Source organism: Sciurus carolinensis, chromosome 2 (assembly GCF_902686445.1).
Source record: "Sciurus carolinensis chromosome 2, mSciCar1.2, whole genome shotgun sequence".
NCBI lineage: Eukaryota > Metazoa > Chordata > Mammalia > Rodentia > Sciuridae > Sciurus > Sciurus carolinensis.
This window is the reverse complement of record NC_062214.1, coordinates 168,269,302-168,291,576: the sequence shown is the minus strand read 5'-3', so window position 1 is coordinate 168,291,576 and position 22,275 is coordinate 168,269,302. Positions and strand designations below refer to the sequence as shown.

General features: G+C 51.8%; 1 protein-coding gene across 1 annotated transcript in view; it reads right to left on the bottom strand.

Moving 5' to 3' along the window:
* Window positions 1-22,275, bottom strand: part of Galnt16 (polypeptide N-acetylgalactosaminyltransferase 16) — an 84,690-nt gene that overhangs the window by 7,172 nt on the left and 55,243 nt on the right. Inside the window, exons 4-14 of the mRNA XM_047540660.1 lie at window positions 20,364-20,462; window positions 19,479-19,546; window positions 18,730-18,795; window positions 16,024-16,145; window positions 14,964-15,051; window positions 13,224-13,308; window positions 12,812-12,915; window positions 7,869-7,995; window positions 6,528-6,620; window positions 4,993-5,076; window positions 102-243 (exon numbers count right to left, since the gene is read on the bottom strand). Coding sequence (XP_047396616.1) covers window positions 102-243; window positions 4,993-5,076; window positions 6,528-6,620; window positions 7,869-7,995; window positions 12,812-12,915; window positions 13,224-13,308; window positions 14,964-15,051; window positions 16,024-16,145; window positions 18,730-18,795; window positions 19,479-19,546; window positions 20,364-20,462 — 1,078 coding nt within the window. The remainder of the gene's footprint in view (window positions 1-101; window positions 244-4,992; window positions 5,077-6,527; window positions 6,621-7,868; window positions 7,996-12,811; window positions 12,916-13,223; window positions 13,309-14,963; window positions 15,052-16,023; window positions 16,146-18,729; window positions 18,796-19,478; window positions 19,547-20,363; window positions 20,463-22,275) is intronic.

Genomic DNA, 22,275 nt, shown 5'->3' with positions numbered 1-22,275 from the left:
GACGAGAACTAGCCCAGGGAAGCTCCTGACCCCATTCCTGGCCAATGTTCCTGGCTCCTCTCCCGCCCCCAGATCTGACCCCCACGCCCTTCCCAGCTTACCTGGGCTGGTGGGGGATTCTTGGCAGACCCTCTGCAGATCCCCATTCCAAGCAGAAAGTCCCCAGCTGTGTTCTGGCCCTGGGATTCTAAGCAATTAACCCCCTGCTTAATGATGCCAGGGAGCACTTCCTTCACCGGGACACTGAGGGAGAAGGCAGCAGTTAGGCTGGTCTGTGGGAAGCCGTCCTTATTTAGCAGAATCAGAAGAGGTTGAGCCATGGGACCCAGAGACCTGGCTTCTAGGAACTGCCGGGAAGCATGTGGCGCTGCGTGGGAGTGGTTCCCTGTCTCCTTCTGGAATTTTCCCCTAAGAGAATGGCCTCCCTACCTTCACCCTATCCTGTCCATCACAGAAGAGGCTCCTCCCGGTCCTGGCCCCATTTACCTGTACATTATACATGAAGGAGAGTTGGGCGACTCCATGTTGTAAGAGGCCAGAGCTGGTATGGCCGGACCCCTCACACCCCTCTCATAAAAAGAGCATTGGCTCTCGTGTGTTCATGGAGTAGATAAGTTTTTTGGGTAATAGACAGAAAAACCACCAACATCCTCCTCCGGCAGTTAACCCTTTCCTCTTCCACGTGGGATGAGGCAGAGAGAACCCCCACACTGGTCCTCTGCCCTCCCTGGCCTACCCATGTCCTTTGGCAGAGGGCAGTACCCTGGCACAAGGTCACTATGACCTGCAGTCCTGGTCAGCAGGGGAAGAGGGGGACGGGGCAGCCTAAGCCCCAGTGTTTTCCTGAGATTCCCTGAAGGACAGGTCTGAGACAGACGACCCTGGAAGGAGAGAGCTCAGACCAGAACACAAGGCCTGAAAACAGGAAGCCCGGGGAAAGGTTGGGGCCTCATCGTGGGACTAAAAACCATCTCAAAATGTCAAGGAAGGGGTGGTGGTTTTGAAGAGGCAAACTTAAAACACACAGATATGAAAATGTGTTCCATCTCATTAAGGATTAAAGAAATACATATTAGTTGCCACTCTGTGTTTCCCACATAGACTTGCATACGCACATCATGTATGTATACAGTTAATGACAGAGTTTGTGAGATTGAATCTTCTCATACCCCACCAGTGAGAGCATAAATTAGTCCAACTTGGGTAGTGTGGTATTATGTATCAAAGCCCTTAAAAATGTGCATAGCTCTGACCTAACAATGCTACTTCCAGGAATTTATCCTATGGAAATAATTAAAGATGTCTTAAAAGATATTCATCTCAGAATGGCTGACATTGAAAACATTGGAAATTCCTAGTTGTCCAACAATAGGGGCAGGGCTACATCAATTCTGGTTTATCCACAGGATAGGAGATCCTACAGCTATTATAAATGACTTTGTGAAAGACTATCAGGTAATTTGGAAAAATATTCACAGCATACTGTCAAGTTAAATAGACATGTTGCAAAATAATATATTATTAAAACATTTTCAAAATATTTTTTTAGTTGTAGATGAACACAATACCTTTATTTTATTTACTTATTTTTATGTGGTGTTGAGGATCGAACCCAGTGCCTCACACGTGGTAGGTAAGTCCTCTGCCACTGAGCGACAGTCCCTGCATGCACAGGGTAACGAACCTAGAGGGCTGCTGGCTCCGGCTGGCGTGGTCCTGTATATCTGGGTTTCTTGGATTATGGACCACCAGGGGGTGACAAGGAACCAGGAGGGTAGAATCTGACCTGTGTCTACTCTTAGCTGCCTCCTGGTCTCTCCGTCAGAGAAAACACGGGCCTGGGGTGGGGATAGGCTAACATTTCTGGCACTCCTTGATGCAGACGCCTTGTAGGATCTGGACCAAATCAGGGCTTCCTCAGGCTGGCCGGAACCACGGAACCCCAGAACCGACCGGCTCTCAGGAGGGCACCTTCATGTTCTCTCGCTCACCCTTGCAGCAGCAAGCCTGCCTCCAGACTCCCCTTGAGAGGTTGTGTAGCTCCAGAGCAGAGGTGGCAAGCTGCTGGCCTCTGAGCAGAATCTGGCTCTCAGAAATGTTTTGCCTGACCCGTCCAGGGTGGTTGTTATTTGGTTTTAATTAGTTGACAGTAATTTTTAAATAGAATAGAAAAATCTGAGTTCAGACTCTCGAGGAAATAGAAAGATCAAGGCTCACTGAGCCCCCACCGTTCTAGCATGCCGCTTATCCACCATCTGTGTGGTAGCTGTCCCTGCCGGGCTTGGCCTTCGCATCCCGGATTGCCACAGGCCTCACCATTCCCTCTTATCTCATCCCACCCACCTGACTTAGTTACATTACCTCTCTGCCTTGTCTAGTGACACTGTGTTATACTTCCCTCTCTGCCGAGACAAGAGGCCTGCTGAGCCCCTGTGAGCACTGTGTGAGGAGGGGGCTGTGGAGATGCTGTGAAGGGTCCAGGGTCGTTCCTGACCCTCCTGTGCTCTGCTTCTCCCCACTCGCCGCTGCTTAGGGAGGTGTGTTGGCTGATCAGCTTGCAGGGGTGAGGGAGGCACTCAGTGTGGCTTCCCATCGATGCTAGCAAAGAAACCCTGAGCTGGACAGCAAGCTCAAGAGCAGGTGCAGCTTCTGATGTGACTCTGTGGCAGTGGTCCGGGGCCAGGGGGTGGCAGTCATTACCCTTCCCCAGCTGCCTTCCAGGGGCCTGAGCTGCCCTCTGAAGTCCACCTCTGATTCCCTTTCTGTGGACCTGCTCCAAGCAGGACTGCCATTAGACCTTAAGAAGTAAGATTTATAGAAATAAGTTCTCTATTTCTCAAGCTGCTCCACTTGATCCATTAGAAAGTTGTCATAATACACTGATTTGGTTAGAGTATCTCCTGCCATCTGCTTGGGATTAGAACAAGCGCTCAGTGTCCACTCTGCCAGCACCCTCACAATGCACAGCCCACACCACCGTTCCTGACAGTCCTGATGAAGGCAATCAACTAGCAGCTGCTGAGGCCAACTGCAGAGTGCTGGACTGACAGGGGACAGAGCTGTGGTAGAGGTGCAGGCAGCCTAGGAAAGGGACAGCCTTTCCTTCAAGCTCCTCTGTCTTCCTGTGATGATATGGGCAGCTGTCAGGCTTCTGACTGGAAGCAAGCTGGTATCCTCAGGGCTAATACACCTCCTTTCTAACCAACAACTCATCCACTCCCGGCCTCTCACCCTTAGAACGGGTGGGGGGGACAATCTAGAGAGCAGAGTGACGAAAGCAACAGAAGGGGCCCCTGTTCCTCATTTAACATGGCTAGAGTAACGCACGCTCTTGACTTGGGATCCATCCAGGTATCTGACAGGGACAGCACTGCTTCCTCATGGACTTTGGGGGATGCCCTGCGGGCGGGGACTGAGGTATGGAGAGGGAGCACCCACAGGCTTCCCAGTCCTGCCCCTGGGCCTGGGGTCCATGGGCTCCGTCCACATGTGCAAACCCTGACAGGATGTAAAGAAATGTGTCACAGAAGTGACTCATGTGAATGAGTATAGTTCCCCTAAGAGCAGTCACTTCAGGAAGTTGTTCACTTCTTACACTTTTATAAATTAATGTTCTTCCCTACCCAGCGATTGTCCAGGGAGCTGGGTTATCCAAGCCACCCGCTTTCTTCTAAGGCAGCTGCTATTGCTCAAATTGTTCTGGAATTTATTGGAGATTGCTTGAAGAGTCACTTCGGTCGTATTGAGACTTATCTGAGGCATGCCATATTGGGCACTTGGGATTGTGGTATCTGGGGTAATCATCTAGCTTATTCCCTGGGTGTGGTTTCGGCCTAAGTGTGGTCACTTTCCAGGCATCAAATGTGCCCTCCAAAGACAAAGATTTGCCTCTTTCGAGGACATGCAGGCTCTGAGGGGTGTGGTGCTCCAGACAGCCATGGCAGCATCCTTGGGAGAGAGTGGCAGCGGAGGGGCAAGCCGTGGAGGGTGTGACTTAGACACCTCGGAGCACGCTGACTCTGCATTTGTTCAGCGAACACGGTTATTAAGTGCCTCTGTGGTGACAGGCACTACTGTAGGTGCTGGGGATAGAGCAGTGGCCCAAACAGACCCAAACCTCTATCCTCCTGGAGTTTACAGCAAGTTGACAACTGAATTAACGGGCCAGATGTATCCTAGATGCCAGTAGGGGTCATGGAGGAAAACCCAGCAGGGAATGGCAGGCAGGGCAGGCTGCTGCCAGTCCACAGTGTCCAGAGAAGGTGTCCCTGAGAGGGGGACGTTTGAATCAAGGTGAGAAAGTGAGTCACATGGACAGACCAAGATACCAAAAGGATTTGGAAATAGGACAAAGCAAGCCCCAGCCGGCACCGCTCACCCCCTGCAGTCCTGTTGAGGCTGCGCACAGGTCCCCAGGCGAGCGCACCCGCAGGACAACCTCATTCATATCTTGCTACCTCATCTGCTGGAAGAATGATTTGGTTTGGGGGTTTTTTGGGTTTTTTGTTTGTTTGTTTGTTTGTTTTGCTTTTCACGATCTTGGAGATTATATTATCGGATGCACAATATTTGTTCAAACCAATGTGGATTCACTGAGCCCAGCTCCCTCTGAGAATCGTTTCTCCTCGTGCCCCAGCAGCAGATAAGCCTGCAGGATCTACCATAACTGCCTTCTGCTGTGGCTGCTTTATTTCCTCAGGATAAATTCCCAAAAGGAAGAGGATCAGTCAAAGGTGATGAGAGTTCCTGCAGCCTTTGCTGCATAGTGCAGTGCTGCGGGACAATATCCAGTCAGCTAAAAATTCAGTTCCTATCAATCACACCTAACAGATCCTGGTAACGCCCTCTCAATTTCCCCAGAGACTTGTCCCAAAGATAAACACTGGCAGCCAGAAGGAGCCAGACACTGGCAGGGAGATCCCCTGGGCAGCACAGGTCCCCAAGCTGCTGGCCCTGGCCCAGACCCATGTGGCAGGTGAGGGCTACACTCACGTGAGCTCGGGGTAGACGTTCTCCAGGTACCAGCGGAAGGACTTGCAGTCCATCTTCTTCCTCTGCTCGATCCGTGTGGCCACGCTGAGGGGAAGACAAGGCCCAGGCAAGGCCGCTGTGTTGGGAGGAAACCTGGGAAGGGTGGCAGAGGCCCCTTTCCAGGCCCCAGGAGGTTGGTCCCCTCTTCCCGCCTACCTAAAGTGGCAAGGGTAGGAACCAGGGAAACCTGCCCTGTCCAGTCTTGGCCACTTGTCTCCTGTCATCCTCTGACCTAGAAACTCACCAGATGTCCTGGCTCTCCCTCTTTCCTCGCCTCAAATCCTGCTTGGGGCTCACCTTTCTGGACAAGCCCAGACCACAGGGGACCACACTTTGCCCAGGGCGTCTCACTCCTGAGACCTCAGTTAGCACACCACAAACTGGTCCTTATTTTGGCAGAGACTTCGTGACCTAGAAATTGTCCTCTCCCACTTTTCAGTTTAGGAGGAAGTGTCTGAACGACAAGAAGAGCGAACTTAGGATATCATTCAGGCGTCAGAACCATCTAATGAGTCCTTGAAACACCTCAGTTCAGCTTCCTCACCCTCCTCAGTCACACCAACCACAATGGCCACTGGCCGAGGACCTCATTGCCACCAAGCCCAGTCTCAGTTTCTTCTACAGGAAACTGGGGGCATGACTATTCACCTTGGGAGGTTTTTGTGAGAAGCAAATGAATTTAAAGAGACATGAAGCCCAGGATGGTTCTCAGTAGATGTTAGTTTCCCATTAAAAATATTTAAAGACCTAACTCTTTTTAAATGATAGATATAGGGCTGGCGATGCAGCTCAGTTGGTAAGCACAAGGCTCTGGGTTCAATCCCCAGCACCACACACACACACACACACAAAAGACAGAGATAAACAAATGGAGGGAAGATGATTCATCCATGATTGATCATTAACAATGTTTTCAAACTTCTCTGACCACAACCTTAAGGAGGAGATAAATATATATCTTATAGCATGATGTCTCATACCCCGAGAACACAAGCAGGTGTGCACACTGCACAAGTGAAACGAGAGTTTCAAGAAACAACACTTACCCTTAATTGCAATCAACTCAGATTTTCTAATCTAATCTATGGCGCTTTTCTCTTTCTCTCTTTTTTAATGCTGGTCACGACTCACTAAGTTGATTTCACAACCCGTCTGCATTTTGAAAATGCTTAACTAGACTATAGTCATAACAGTCCATGACAGGAAAACAGAGGGACAGATCACAATTCTGAATGGGGTGGTGGAGGCAGAACCTGAAATGTGTTCCGCAGACGGCCCCTCCCTAAGACACCCCTCTTCCTGCAGGCAGCTCCTGGACGGCAGGACCGGGGTCTTGTACCTGCATCGTGTACCCTCCCTGGGCCCAGAGGAGCCCAATCATGGCTGGTTGCCAGGGAGACCATGAGTGGCCCTGGCTGCACAGCACTTCACGTTGCTGGGGTCATGCTGACATGGGGAGGGAGGCAAGTGGTGGGGAGGCTTGCCGGAGGGCCCACCTGCCGAAGGCTTTCCCGATGGCCGAGGGCCGGGCTTCGTAGTAGTACTGCTTGTATTCATCCATCCACACCTCTGCAGTGCGCTTGGTGTTCCTAAGAGCAAAGGGCAGGTTAAGTTCACTAGAGAGGTGACAGGGGAGGGTTAGGATCAAGATGAGCTCTAAATGACTTTTGTTTGTTGATTAAAAATATATTTAAGAAAAAAGTTGAGCTCTATGAAGTACAAGGCAATGAGAATCTCAGGAATACAGGCAAAACAGGACCGATCAGGGTGGTCTAACGGTACAGTCCTGCTGGAGGATGGTCTGTCAGTACCCACCCGCTTTGAAAAGGAAGGCCAGGGTTAGTATGTGTTCACATGGAAGGACATAATGATGCAGTGTAGGGTGGCAGAGAAGTCACTAAAGGGCAAAAGGCAGACCCGATCCACACAGGCACAAACACATCTGTGGGTGTGCACCTCTCTATACACAACTATGTGGATGAAAAAGTACTTAAGGCCTGAAATGACAGACTAGCAACCCATTAACAGTAGTTAGTTCTAGTTAAAGGTCTGGAATGAGAGACTAACGATTACTAGTGGTAGTTAGTTCTGAATAGACAATCAGGATGCACAGGAGAAACGATGAGTAAAGAGGACTTTCACTTGTTTCTCTGTAATAACATAAACATGGATATATAATATAAATGTACATTATCCATATTGGTACTACTTGAGTTTTTACAGTAAACATGCATGACTTTTATAATTATAAAAATAACAAAAACGGGGTAGGGGAAGCAAAGCAAAACTCTACGTCACTCCGTTAGCTAGACTTGGGTAGCGGCTGCTCGAAGCCCTGCGTAAATAAGCCTGGCTGCCCAAGGTGGAGAACCATCCTTAGGAGAGGATGCTCACGACTTCACACTCCCCTGGCCACTCCATCAGGACAATGGGTCATGGGGTGGGCTTCCAGAACACTGCCCCCTCTCCTGAGACCTGGTGCACCCTGTGGCTGGGGTCATGAATGGACAGATGCTTGACTGAGTCAAGATCCGGGATACTGGCATCCAGAACCAGGAGCACCGGGGGTTCATTGAGTGGAGGGCAGTACTTATTTGGTCATTTGGCCAGTTTTTCAAGACTGTCATGGACAAAAGGAATCAAGACCAGAGAAAACTGGTGGTAACACTCCCAACTTCATCCTGGAATCCCAGAATGTCCAACCTGGAAAGGGCGAATGGGTCAACTGAGGGCAGACAGGTGGGTGGCAGCCCAAAGTCACCTGGTGAGTAATCATCGGGGTGGGATCTGGAGCTGTGGTGCCCCACTGCTACTCCAGGGCTTCCCAGGTCACCTACCTGATGTAGGTGAGGGCATTGCCCTCAGGGAAGTTGTAGGGGTGCCGCTTCCTGAACACATGGCCCACCCGGCTGCAGGGGACGATCTCCAAACTGCCACCGCACATCCACACCCTGAAGGAGAGCTCTGCAGGAGAGGGCAGCCATTAGGAGGGGACCACTGGATGAGGGTGGGAGGGGCTGGCTTTCTCACTGATTTGCTTGCTTTTTTGGTGGTGGGGTAGGGCCCCGGGCCTCATGCACACTGGGCAAGCGCTCTCCCGCTGGCTGCACCCAGCCCTCCTCTTTGTTGTATCACTGGAAGTATGTGCTGGGGTTGGAGCTCAGGGGCCTGGTTCATGTGGTGCTCCCCGGCCTTGCACATGCTCACCCAGGCATGCACACACGTGCACACACACTCCCTGTGGCTGATCCCGGGGGAGCAGTGGGAAAAGTTTTAAAGGAACACCAAGACCACAAGTGGAGGGGAACTGCACCAACACGTCCAGCCTGGAGCCAGAGGCCCTGCCCACACACAAGCTGGGGAAGAACATGTCTGCTCACTGGCCAGCTCAGGGCACCTGTGAGCCTGGGAAGCCAACCACCAACTAAACCGCAAGCTGCTCCTTGGTGTCCCTCGGGTTGGTGCCAGCCCTGCCTTCAGCCCCAGGTGGCCTCGTATCCAGGCCTTCTTGAGACTCACTTCCTTCGGAGGGTGGTGGTGCAACCCAAAGAGATCTTGCAGAAAACTGGTCCCTAGGAGCATCAGGAGATGCAAGAAGTGGCCACCGTACTTGCCATAAGGGATGTCACAGTCTGCCCTCTGTTCTCCACTTGCCATTGCCCTTTTGGCAGCTCACAGAACTTCTTAATCTCCTCTGAATCCCTCCTTTCCTTCATATTAACCTTGCAGTTAGACAGCCTGTGGCACTAGAACACTTTTTTCCTGCCCCAGAAAGTCCATAATTAAATAAAAAAGAAAAAGACTGGTCCTCTCCTGAGTTCCAACCTTGAACCCTCTTTTCATTCCCCAGTTGGCCCTAAGGACTTTTATGGTCCCTGGCCATGCCCAGAGGCTGTCACCTGGCACACCTGGCAGTGGCCCTCCCTGTCATTAGCAAGTGGGAATGGAGGAAGCAGGACTAACGCCCCCTTCTGTCCAGCCTGTGTGTACCAGGCAATGTTCAGACGTGGCTCAGGGCCAGGATGGCCATTTGGCATACCTGAATCCATACGAGGTTGGTCATGTTAATGGGCTTCCCTAGAAACTGAGGTTTTAGAACTGGGGACAGACCTGCGGGACAGAAGACCTACATTCTGGTTCAGTTTCTGCCAGACCGACTTTGTTATGTAGTTATGTTTGTTATGTAGTTAAGTTACCTCATCCTGTTATGTAGTTAAGTTACCTCAGCCCACGCCACCCAAACTATTGTTAATTACTGCTACTGTTATCAACAGTGGCAATGATGAGAGCAATAACCACCAGCCATTTACTGAGAGCATTAACCATGTATCATGCTATCTACACCCAAAATTAATTCTCACTGCAGCCAGATTATTATCATTTATACCATTTTGGGGTGATTTTTTTGTTTGTTTATTCTTTTGTTTTTGAGATGGGGTCTTGCTATTTGACCAGGCTGGTCTTGAACTCGTAGGCTCAAGCTGTCCTCCCATTTCGGACACCTGAGTAGCTGGGACTACAGTTACAGACCACTGCACCCAGCTCTATATATTTTGTTTTGTTTTTTTGAGACAGGATCTCATTTGCTGAGGCTGGCCTCCCTAGTAGCTGGGCCACCACACCTGGCTTAACTCTGTTTTTAAAATAAGGACTGTGAAGTTCAAAGATGTTAAATGACCTCTCCAAGTTCATCCAACAACAGAATCACCGTTACAGAATCACAACATAAAATTTACACTTTTAGAATCAAATTCTTTAGATCATTAGGCACGTTTTTATTGAAAACCTATTATGTGTCATATACTGTTCTAGATTCCCTTATACTCTAGTAGGGGGAGACAGAAATTCAGTGAGGTAAGTAATCAAGAAAGTGCATAGAACATCAGATGATCGCAAGTGCCCTGGGGAAAAGCAGGGTGGGGGCAGAGGAAGAGGAGTGGGGTGGGGGGTTATGGGCTATATTTTTAATTAGGTGGGTTAGGGAAGTTCTCACTGAAAAGGGGACATTTGGGACAAGACCCAAAACAGGGGAACAAGTGAGTCATGTGACTGTGTTGGAGATATCAAGGGTCCTGGCACCCCAGGAACTGAAATGAACACTCAGTTTGACAGAAAAGACTGATGGGCTTGTTTTCCCTCAAGTTTCAGGGAAAGAACTTTCTAGGCAGAGGGACCAGTAAGGGATAAACCCAGAGGTAAGAGCTGTGAGTGGCAGGGGCAGCCATGTAGAGTAGGAGGTGAGGGTGGAGCTCACGGGTGTGGTTTTGGAGAAAGGAGGATGGCATAGGGCCTGGTCTCCAGGGTGAGGACTTGGAGTGCTGCTTTTGAGTGACATGGGACAGGGTTTGAGCAGAGGAGGAACACAACCCAGCTGTGTTTTGAAAAGATTCCTAGGTCTGGGGGTGTAACTCTGTGGTAGAGTGCTTGCCTAGCATGCACAAGGCCCTGAAGTCAATCCTAAGTACCACCAATAATGACAATAATAACTATTATTATTAATCAAGTAAATTATAAAGTTATCCCTAAGGAGAATCCCAAAGTTTTCACATCTGCCAACCCAACTCAGGGTGGTCTCTGGACTCCCGAGTTTGGATGTCTCAGGGGACACAGGAACACGTCTTAAAGGTTTAGGCATCTCCTTTCCTTCAACAGAGGGATGAAATGAAAGACTCCAAGCCACCAGAGAGAGGAGTCTCACGCCTCAAAACTAGTCCCAGCAGCTGACTGGCTGGGCACTGCGCTAGCCTAGGCATTTCTTTGAATGCGCAGACGGTTCTTTGAATTTCTTCTAAGAAACAAACCCTGGGCAGAACCACTCAGCAGAGCTCCTTTCAAGTTCCCCAGACACAGAGCCCGTGCCTCAGGCACAGTCTGGAGTTCACTATTGATCATTCACTTGTTTCTCTGTCAGTCCCCAGTGAAAGAAAGAAAGGACAGAAGGGAGAAAGAAAGGGAGGGAGGGAGATAGGCAGGCTGGCCTCCGGACGCAGAGACTTTCTTTTCCAGCTTTCTGAGTCTTTTTAGAAAACTGGCTTTGCCCAAGTTGCCTTCAGGCTGAGACCCAGGACACAGAGGAGGTCGCGTGGGCCCAAAACACAAGTAAGGGGGTCAGGATGGAAGGGTCATTGTATCCCAGCTGCCAGAATTTACTCGTCCAAATGCCTGCCTGGTAACATCTTCCAGTAGTAAGTTACCGAGTGAAGAAACCCAACACCCATTTCTATCAGGTCGGTTTGAGCAGAACTGTTTTCAGTCCACTGTTCCTGGGTGTCCCTGCTCCTAACCTCTGGGAGACAAGCCTTTGACTCTGGTAACACAAGTGGCTCTGCTATAGGAGCAGCGGACGCCTGTCAGACATGGTATTTCCTGACTGAAATCTGAGAGGCGGTGCCACCTGTTGTCCCCCGCTCCCTGGTCCCCCTGATCAAGAAACCAGATCAGGATGGAAAAAGGAGGCGGTAGAAAGGACTGTCAGGGTGAGAATGGGCCTTGGTATGTTACAGGCTGCAAAGCACCTGCCCTTGTGTTATGGTCTGGATGTGAGGTGACCCCAAATCTCACGTGGGAGGCAATGCAAGAAGGTTCAGAGGAGAACTGATTGGGTTGTGAGAGACTTAACCCCATCAGTGAATTAATCCTCCGATAGGGATCAACTGAGTGGTAACTGACATGGTGGGGTGTGTCTGGAGCAGGTGGGAACTGGGGCGTGGCTTTGGGGTGTAGATTTTGTACCTGGAGAGCGGAGACTCTCTCTCTGCTTCCTGATGATGCGAGCTGCTTCCTACTACCGCCCTCTCCTGCCATGATGTTCAGCCTCACCTTGAGCCCCGAGGAATGGAGCCTGCCGTCTATGGATTGAGACCTCTAAAACCGTGAGCCCTCAAATAAACTTTTTCTCCTTTAACATTGTTCTGGTCAGAACTTCTAGTTACAGCAGCGAAAAAGCTGACTCAAACACCTTGCTTCTGGAGAGCCGCGGGATGCTCTGCCCTTCTCCACCCTGTGGGCGGCCCCACTGGGCTTCCTTTCCTGGGGATGATGGGTCCCTCCAGCAGGGCACGCCAGCAGGAGATGGCAGAGGGCTGAAGTGTGTTTATCCCCATCAGAGTCTAGGCTCCAACCCCACCTGGTGACCACGCCATGGTGCTCTGCAGCCCCAACACCCAGCTGAGAAGCTAGCATTGAAGGGGCAGCAGATCCAGCTCCCTACTGCTCGTCGCCTTCCTGCGGCTTCAGGGAGGACGAGGTGGCTTCCTGACCCTCCCGGGCCTCAAGGCTTCCTACCCACGAGTGTACAGCATTAGTGGTCTGCGTTTCATTCCTCGTCTCTTTGTTATCATTACAACCTCTGCAGGGCACAGAGGCTTGGGGAGGCTTTCCTTGGCCCAGCAGCAGGCAGCGTGCTGGTGAGAGGCTGACCCAGGCTGACGCATCGTCATGAGTCGCCAACACCCACACTGCCCACCTGCCCAGCCCTTCTGGGAGGGAAGGAGCTGTGGTCTGTGTTCAGTCCCTATGTCCTTCCACACACGTCTAACCATGGCCACAGGCTCTTCCTGAATAGTTAAATTCTTGACTGGCTGGATAAATTGCTCTACCTCTCTCTGCCCCAGCTTTTTGATCTATAAAATGGAGACCATGGTACTTACCTCAGAAGATCCTCGTGAGGATTAAGTGGCTTAATATGTGTAAAGTCTGTAGACCAGAGCCTCATGCATAGGATGTGCTTGGTCAGGGCTGTTACTATTGCTGCTGGGCTTATTGTTATTTCCCAACTTACCGAAGTTCTCTCCCCCCCAGATGTCCATTTGGGCATCATATTTTCCCAAGTGGTTAAACCAAGACTTGTCAATCACGAAGATTCCTCCAGCTATGACAGGTGTCCTGGGGTCAAGGACAGAAAAGAGGCAACGTGAGTTATAGAAGCTAGGAGTCCCTTAAATAGCCCCAGGACCTAAGGCCACTTGACCCAAGTCCCTGCCTGCAGAGTCACTGGGGCAGGATGTCTGACACACTCTCTGGCCCCTCCTTTCAGTCCCTGCAGGGTTCAAGGACCCAGAACAGAGCTGGCACTGAGACTGTGCCTCCTCAGGAGCCCTGGTGACTGATCTGTCCTCCCAAGTGCCTCCCAGTTCCCAGGTCCCTGGCCCAGGGAAGAAAGGGGACTCCCCAGAGTTCATGGCCGCCCTGACCTGATGGGCCTGGTGGGGTCTGTCCGGGTCATCTTCTGCTCTAGAGGGATCTGCTCCCACTTGAAGTGCAGGCTCCAGTCAAATCCTAAGGGACAGAACAGGGTGAGGATGGGGCTTGGGCAGAGCCACCCTGCTTACCCCCTCACTCTGCCACCCCTCAGGGTCTCCTTGCTCAGAGCCCAGTGGTAGAGGCTCCTCGTGCAGTCATTCCTTCGGAATGTGACAAGCCCCTGCCTTCACGGGGTTCACAACCTGCCAAACAGGCAGACACTACATAGGTATGTAAATGAGTGCTCCATACATCAGTCAGGGGTGAAAAGTGCTTTAAAAAGGAAATAAAGGCTGGCGCCATGATGCATGCCTCTAATCCCAGTGACTCAGGAGGCTGAGACAGGAGGATCACAAGTTCAAGGCCATTCTCAGTAATTTAGTGAGACCCTGTTTTAAAATTTTAAAAAATTAATCAAAAGGGCTGAAGATGTGGCTCAGTGGTAAAGTGTCCCTAGGTTCAATCCCTAGTACCAAAAAAAAAAAAAAAAAAGTCATCAGCAAAGGTTCTCTGAGGAGGTGGATCCATGAAGATATCCTGGGAGAGGGAATTCCAGCCAGGGCAGCAGGAAGCGCAAGGGCACTGGAGTGATTTCCCAAAGGGGAGATGCTAGGCCCCCAGAAGGCCACCAGCTCCAAGACCTAACTAATGGCTAAGTCCCTTTATTTGAAGTCCAGGTCCCAAAGATGAAATCCACTATGGCCTTAGCTCTTCTCTAGAGCAGTCTGTTCAGGAACTTTCTGCAGTGGTAGACTTGCTCTGTATCGGCACTAATGTGGTAACCGGGACCTCGTGTGGCTGTTGAGCACTTGAGATGTGGCTGCTACAACTGATGAAATGAATCATCAGCTTAAGTCTTAGTTTATTTTAATCAATTTAAACTTTAACAGCTAAATGGGGCTATTGTCTACTGTATAGAACAGAGTTGAGACCAGAGTGTTCCAAAAGAAATATACTGCAAGCCACAAACCTAAGCCACATACATAATTTAAAATGTTCTAGGAATCATATCAAAATATAAGAACATATGAAGTTAATTTGAATAAAATAGGCATAATGCAATGAATCTAAAATAATACCATTTCAACCTATAAACGAAATAAAAGATCCTAATGACATATTTTACATTCTTTTACACTAAGTCTTGGAAACTCCAACTGCCACAGTCTGTTTTTTTTATGCTTATAGCACATCTCGGTTCCAAAGAGCTGGTTTTCAAAATGAGCCACTTTTCAAGAGCTCAGTAGCCAAGTGTGGCTGACAGCCACTGTATCACACAGCAAGGCCTTGGCCATCCATGGGGTGCACGTGTCGGGAATTCACACAAGGCCTAGGGCTCCCCCTCCCTTACCCTAGAGACAGCTGTCACATTGTGGCCCTCTGCCAGGACCTGTGGCCATGGTCCCTGGGCTGGCAGCCTTTGGAAAGGATGTGCCAGTGCGTGGGGAGGGGAGATGAGTGACTAGCCCAGCTCTGTCACTGATCGTGCCAGGAACTTGCGACTCCAGCTCAGGCCCCTTGCCCTCAAACCCAGGGCTCCACCCAGCCCCTCTTCATTTTATCTTTGCAATGAAGGCTTGTAGGTGGTGTAAGACTCTGGCACAGCTGGGAAGAGCACCGATCCAGGGCTCTGGCTGCCCTCACCTGCCTCTTTTCAGGCTTAGAGCCCCTTCCCTGGGAGCAGGACCCACCTCCACGAAGATCAGCGGATGCTGCCAGGTAGGCAAAATTATCCAGACTGATGACGTCAATGATGGGACTCACCACACGGGTGTGGTCCTAGGAAGGGAGGTGCAAGATGGTGTGAGATCCTCTGCGAAAAGGAAGAAAATAGGCCCAGCCACCTGCTCTGGGAAGAAGGTCTCCTTGGATGTGGGGCAGTCAGCCTGGGCCCACCCCAGAACCCTAGCCAGGCCTCTGCAGGCCCCAGAAGCCAGCCAGCGACCTCGCTCACCCTGCACGTCCAGAGCTCAGGGCCCAGCGCTCTCAGTGATCGCGGAGACCAGTGCAGGCAGCCGAGGGCCATGGGCCGGTTCCTTGCCACACAGGGGCTTTCTGTGCAAGCCAATCTCTTTTTCAAAGTAGCTGCACTATTTTATGTTCCCACCAATAATATCTGCAGGCTCCCATTTATCCACATCCTTGCCTGCACTTGTTAGTGTCCCTCTTTTTGACGATAGCCGTCCTAGTAGCTAGGAAGTGGGATCTCATTATGGCTTAGAGTTGGGTTTCCTGAATGCCTAATAAAGTCGCACATCTTTTCATGGGCTTGTTGTATATCTTCCTTGAAGAAAATGTCTATTCGAATCCTTTGCCCATTTTTAAAATTGGGCTATTTGTCCTCTTCTAGTTGAATTGTAACTGCCTCTTCCTTTCCTGCCATCTGTCCCAATCCTCCCACTCTGGAGAACCGCAGGCACATGGAAGGAGCCCCCACCCTCTCCTCTCCTTGAGGGCTTCAGTCTCTCCTGCCTCCTTCTAAGGCTTCCCAGCCTGACTGCAAGCTCCCCCTACAAGGACCATGCCTCTCCCAGGAGCGAAGCAACACCCATTCACAGGAACCCTCCTCACCCACCCAATGTCGTTCTCGTGACAACCCATGGGACAAACACTGCCAGTTAGCCCTGCTTTCAGACGGAAAGAGGGATGTGGTGAAGTCACTCAGGGGAAGCAGAGCTCGGAGGCTTCCCACCATGCCTGCCCAACATGGCAGACTTTTCCCTCGGCAGCCCTGGAAACAGAGCAGCTCACCTCCTTCACCCGCTGCAGCATGGGCTGCAGCCACTCGGTGTTCACTTCGCAGTGGCTGTCCAGAAAGGTCAGGATGGCAGCTGCGGCCACATCTGCCCCGCGAACCCTGGATCGGATCAGTCCTGCAAAGGGAGAGGACAGACAGCACTTGGTGCCAGGACTGAGTCAATTTGCTTCCCAGGGCTCTCTGCCCCTTTGGGCACAGGCTCTTGGAGTTGCTGCCGGTGGCCTTCCTTTGCACTTCCGTTTGCTTCTCCTCACCTCCCTTCCATCACCCGTCACTGCTTCAAGGTCGCTCCCTGAGCACCCTCCATACACCAGACACTGCCGTCCAGTTTAGGGAGTGTCGTGAGTAGGGAATTCAGTAAAGTGTGATTTGGGACCAAAAACAGAGCCCTTTCCCTGGAACCTCTGGGTGGTCCCCTCCAGTTGCAACATCAAGTGTGACATGGAGAGAATCCTGTAGACTGAGACAGGCTGGAGTTTGTGTGCCCGCCCCTTTGCTCACTTTGAGCATGTTGTTTAACCTCTCTGTCTTGGATTTCTTATCTATAAGATTCAGAAAGATACAAACCCTGCCTGTCAGGATGAACAAGACAAGGACAGAGCCCAGTGCCCAGGTGACCTAGGCATGTTAGGTTCTGCTCGTCCATCCCCATTCCACGACAGTCTCACCAACGGCTCACTGACTGGCAAAGAATGGCCTTGCATTTGGCAGCTTCCTGCACAGGACTAAGGACCTCTTTGGTCAGGAGAGAGGAAGTCCAGCTGGTCCTGCCCTTGACAGAGCAGCCTTCCGTGTCCCGTGAGCTGTGGGGAGGAAGGGCCTCACTCCGGGACCTCTGAAAACCATCACTTTTTGGAGTGATTTCCCTGGCCACATTTCTGTCCAGCTCTCAGCCTCTGTCTATGAAACTAGCCATTCATCTTTCCAAAAGCCTATTAGTAGGCTAAGGTAGGAGAAATGCAAGTTCAAGTTCAAGGTCAGCTCTGGCAATTTAGCAAACTAAAATAAAAAGGGCTAGGGATGTAGCTCAGAGATGAACCCTCAATCCCCAGAACTGACAAAAAAAAAAATCCTGCAGCCCCCAAAGGTCTGATGACCCCTGCAGTGCAGTGACTTGGGAAACATTTCTCTTTGGTCACTTCTATGACAGTTTGAAGTCCTCCCTCATCAATATCCTCATGGCTCCTTGGACTGACTGGTCTTCCTTAAGTTATCTATCACATTCTCCTCTCACTCTAAAATCTTCAGTGGCTCCCTGCAATATTCTTTACCAACTCTAAATGCTCTCTTCTGGCTTCCAAGCCTTTTTTTTTTTTTTTTTTTTTTGGAACTGGGGATTGAACCCAGGGACTCTTAACCACTGAGCCACATCCCTGGCCCTTTTTAATATTTTATTTAGAGACAGGGTTTTGCTGAGTTGCTTAGGGCTTCACTAAGTTGCTGAGGCTGGCTTTGAACTCACAATCCTCCTGCCTCAGCCTCCCAAGTCACAGGGATTACAGGCATGTGCTACCATGCCTGATCAAGGTTTTTGTTTTTCTTATTTTTATTTTTTGTAGTTTGTAGATGGCATGGACAGTGTGCCTTTATTTTGTTTGTTTATCTTTATGTGGTGCTAAGGATCAACTCAGTGCTAGGCAAGCACTCTGCAACTGAGCTACAGCCCTAGTCCGAGGCCCAAGGTTTTTTTTTTTTTTTTTTTTTTTTTTTTTTTTTTTTTTTTTTTTTTTTTTTTGCGGTACTGGGGATCGAACTCAGGGCCTTGTGCTTGCGAGGCAAGCACTCTACCAGCTGAGCTATCTCCCCAGCCCGGCCCAAGGTTTTTTGACATCAAAATTCATGGTTCTTTCCCCACTGTGGACCAGGACTGGATTCTCACAGGAAGGAAGCATAAATGGGGAAGAGGCTAAGAGGCTGGCCTTCAGGTTGGACTCCGGGATCGGAAGCCTGGATCCTCCATTCATCACCCTGGGCAAATTACAGAACCTCCTGAGACCTCGGCTTCCTGTCTAAAAGATGGGGACAACAGCCTGTCATGAGGATGGGGCGTGAGAGCGCAGGCTCCGGGGGTGCCTGGCAAGGTGAGCACCACGCGCACCTTGTGCCTTGCCTTGCGCCTCCTGGCCTGGCATGCCCTCCCTTGCTACCCTTCAGGGGTCCCACGGGCCTACCCGCCTCAGGTCACTCCCGCACAGAAGCCCTCTTGCTTCCCCAGCTCCACTTTATCCAACTATAACCGGCCTGGGTGGTGGTGATTTCAGACCCTTGGCCACACACTGATCCCTCAAAGGGCCATGCTTTGTATTGTTGTGTGTCCCCTGAAGGGCCGAGCACAAAATGCCATGCGCCACTGGGGCTCCCCAACACCTCTCGGTCAAGGTGAGTCCACGGCGGCTTTATCCTTCCCTCGGTTTCCCACAGCCCTGCTCCAAGCCCTTTCCGTTTCATCCTTGCAACACCCTCCATGGTAGAGAGTGCCCTCTCCGCCCCGCTTCTCAGAAGGAACAACAAAAGCAGCCAGGACAGCAACATGGCTACAGTTACGGTGACAGTGCTGACCTCAAGAGAAGGAAGGTCTTCTGCAGCCCTGGTCCCCGCTGTCGGGAAGGAAGCAGGACCATGCAGGCTTGGCACGACATGGTCCCCACAGAGAGCTCACCAAGGCAGGTCCCGGTGGCACCTGAAGTTCAAGCACTCACCTTCCCGCCGGTCGTTTCGCAGGCACTTGACCTTGGGGATCCTGGTCAGGAGCAGGCAGTCTTCAGCTGGGGTGGGGGAAGGAAGGCAAGTTCATTCAGATCACGAGTGGTTAGGCTGCCCCAGGAGCTGTCCCATTCCAGGCTGGGAGGGGGTGGGGGTGGGAAAGGATGGAGGGCCATGGTCATCGTTACTGGCCAAAGGACTGCCCGGTCCCCCACCTCAGAGAGTGCTAGAGAGCACCAGCAATGGGCAATGGCCCAATCCTCAAACCTACTCTTTTGCAGCGCTGGGGCTTTTTACCACTGATCTACATCTCTAGCCTTTTTATTTTGATGCACGATCTCCCTAAGTTGCGGAGGCTGTCCTTGAACCTGCCTCAGCCTTCTGAATGACTGGGTTTACAGTTGTGCCCCACCATGCCTGTCCTTGGCCCAATGCTCACAGACCTAGAAAGAAGGGACGCTCCTCTGCACGTGGCAGTTAAAATCGTGAAGAACGCTGTTTATGTTGTTTCCATTTTTTTGAAACATATCATGTCACTGGTGTCCCATCCAGAGCAATATCGCTCTATCCCCTCCTATGGCACCAGGGTTGGGGAGGGCTCCTAGAAAAGACCGAGGCTCCCACATGGTGGCAAAGGGGTCAGTGTGGAAAGGCCGGGTCAGGCTGAAGAGAGCTTGCCTGGGCATCCTGGGGGCACAGGCCAGGTGGGGTGTGGAGGGGTGCAGAGAGGTGGGAGGATACTCACGATCTGAACTGAAGTCATCCACTAAGATGATCTCCTGGATCAAGTTGGCAGGAGTTCGGTTCAGGACACTGGAGCAGCAACAGGGAGAGAGACAGAGCCTGGATTTAGGGGCCACCTCCCCTTTATATCTCCCCGTATGTGAGGTTCTCCCACCCCGCAGCTCTAGGGCCAGCACGTCAGTCATGGGAGCCTGCTTGCAAGCTCCCTGAGCTCCAAGGACCTGGCTGGCACTGCTGCCTGGGCCTCAGGGAACTGCACCGCTCTCGGGGCTGCACTGCTGGGGTCATCAGGGCAGGAGCCGCGTGAGCTGCCTGAGGCTTAGCAAGCCGCCCAGGGAGCCCAGCTGGAGGGAGCTGCCCGACTGAGGCTCCTGCTGGCCCAGAGGTCAGGAGCAGTGTTTCCAAGGAGCTCCTGCCCTTCCTCTGTCCCTCCTCTTCCCCCTCTTCTGGGAAAGGACACCCAAGTTTCTTTGGTCCAGGGAATTCCACTGAGCACGCCTTTCCCATCCCATTCTTATCTAAGTTCACTGAGGAAATGGGGTGAGCGGGGACTGAACTTGACTGTAAGACCAAGTTTAGGAGGACAGCGGGCCACCGATGTGCACCTGTGGGGTTGGCCCCAGCCTCCTGAGGCCTCTGCTCCCAGCATTTCTGTCCTCACCCTGGACACCTGACCTTGCGTTCGACTGCTGTGTTAGACTTCTGGGATCTCTGACCCCCACAGACACCAGTCTTGGCGGAAGGACAGGATTCATCCTCCCAGTCCTCTCTGGCCTTCACATGGTCCGATCTCAATCTTAATGTCCTGCCTGGCCAGAGGCACCACAGACCCCCGAAGCTTTGGTGAAACAGCACCAATGAGATGCAGGTGGGTGGCTGGCCCTACCTCTTCACGGTGCGCAGGAGCGTGGAGCGGGCTTCGTTGTGAAAGGTGATGATGACGCTGGTGGCCGGCAGGTCCAAGGAGTAGGACACAGACGGGCAACTGAGAATGGAGCAGGGAGGTCAGCGGCCAGCCGTGGGGACATCCTCAGGCAGCCTCCATGTTTCTCCTTGCCCAGTCTGCTGCCCCTTGGAATACTTCTGTGAGGCAGAGAAGGCAAGCCCGAAGCCAGGACACGGGCCCTACCCCTTGTGCCCAGGCTCCAGCCCACGCTGGCCCAGTCCCTAGATGCCACCTAGCCTGGAGTCCTGGGAGGGAAGCAGCAGGGTGGGGGTGTCTCCCGGCTGGGGAGTTCCTTACCAGAGACCAGGAGAACCCAGAGCGCACAACCACTCCTGTCGGGGAGGACCCCCGCTATTCAGGCCTGTCACCAGGCCCCAGGGTACTGCCCGGAGTCAACAAAAATGCCTGCAGATGGGGCGTCTAGTGAGACACACGGGGCACAGGACAAAATGGAAAACCATCTCCCTTTTGTCTTTGGTCCCCTGGGTTCTTCTTTCTGCCATCTCAGGACGTTTGGGAGGCTCTGGAGAGGACTTGCTCCCACCCTGCCTAGCGAGGGACCCCTCCCTCTCTGGCACTCGGCACTACTGGAGACACCAGGCAGGCGGGCAGGCTGAGTGGCTCTAGGGGAACCAGCCTCAGAGGAGACGAGAGCACCTCCGGCCACCCTGCTTCTGCCCAGCTCTGCCATCTAGACACCACCTTTTTGGACCACTGTCTCCCCGTCCCCAGGTAGGGGAATTAGAGCCACCATTCCTGCCAGCCTTCCTCCCGCCATTTATTCAGGCTCCGGGCCGGCTGGAAGGCGACTGCCTCTGCTGGTTTTCGTGAGCCATCTTTATTACAACTGCTCTCTGCCTATTCCAGCAGTGACTATTTTTTCATTACAGAATTCATCCACTGATAGCGGCTTCCAGCCTGAATTCCCAGGCCCATTTCCTGCCCTGCAGAGCAGCCGGTCAGCCAGGCAGGAGTCCCACTAGCCCGGGTCCCCCATGGGAGAAATCCTGCAAGGCTCTAAAATAATTCTCCTTGAGAAAGACGCGAGACAGCAGTGGGGGAGGGACTTTCTGTCCCTGAGAAGTCATGCTTTCCAAGTGCTTGATCCCAAATGCCTGCAGACTTGGGGACAGGGGTGGACATGGCTAGCTGAGAAGGGGCATGAGGGTACCCAGCCTCCTGGCACTGACCTCCAGGACCTGATTCTCTGTCCTTGTCCCCTGAACCTTAGGTGCCCAGGAAGGAGGAAATCTGGGTAGCAATGCCCTTATCTCCCTGAAGGGGGCACACCTATCCACGTTCTATCTGGAGGATGGACATGAACTCCCACCACCCCTTGTATTCCTCTGAAATTTAGATCAGCAGGGATGGTACCCAGCTCCAGGGAGTCAGGAGTCTCCAAACCATTTGTCCCCTGCCCCTGCTTTACCTGGCTGATGGGGTTTTCTCTGGGATCCTCGTGGGTCTGTCTTGTGTGGTTTACTTCCCTATGGTCCCCTGGAGGGGGGTCCCTAGATTGAGGGCTGGACTAGGAACTAGCTTGACAGTTTGGAGTCCAGCAGAAACTATCCCACAGCTGAGAGGATCCATCATGGGAGGCAGAGTCCAGTTCTGCTCCCTATACACACACACACACACACACACACACACACACATACACACACGCTTGCACACATGTACATATGCACGCACACATACACACACACCCTGATCCACCTGAGCTCTCAGAGAGGGCCCCATGGCAGCATATGACGCCTTACCAGCTCACCTCTGCCTTGGTTGTAAAGAGTCTTATTTTACAATGTGCATAGCCTTAATAAGAGCGATCCTCTTTTTTTGGTCCAGTACTGGT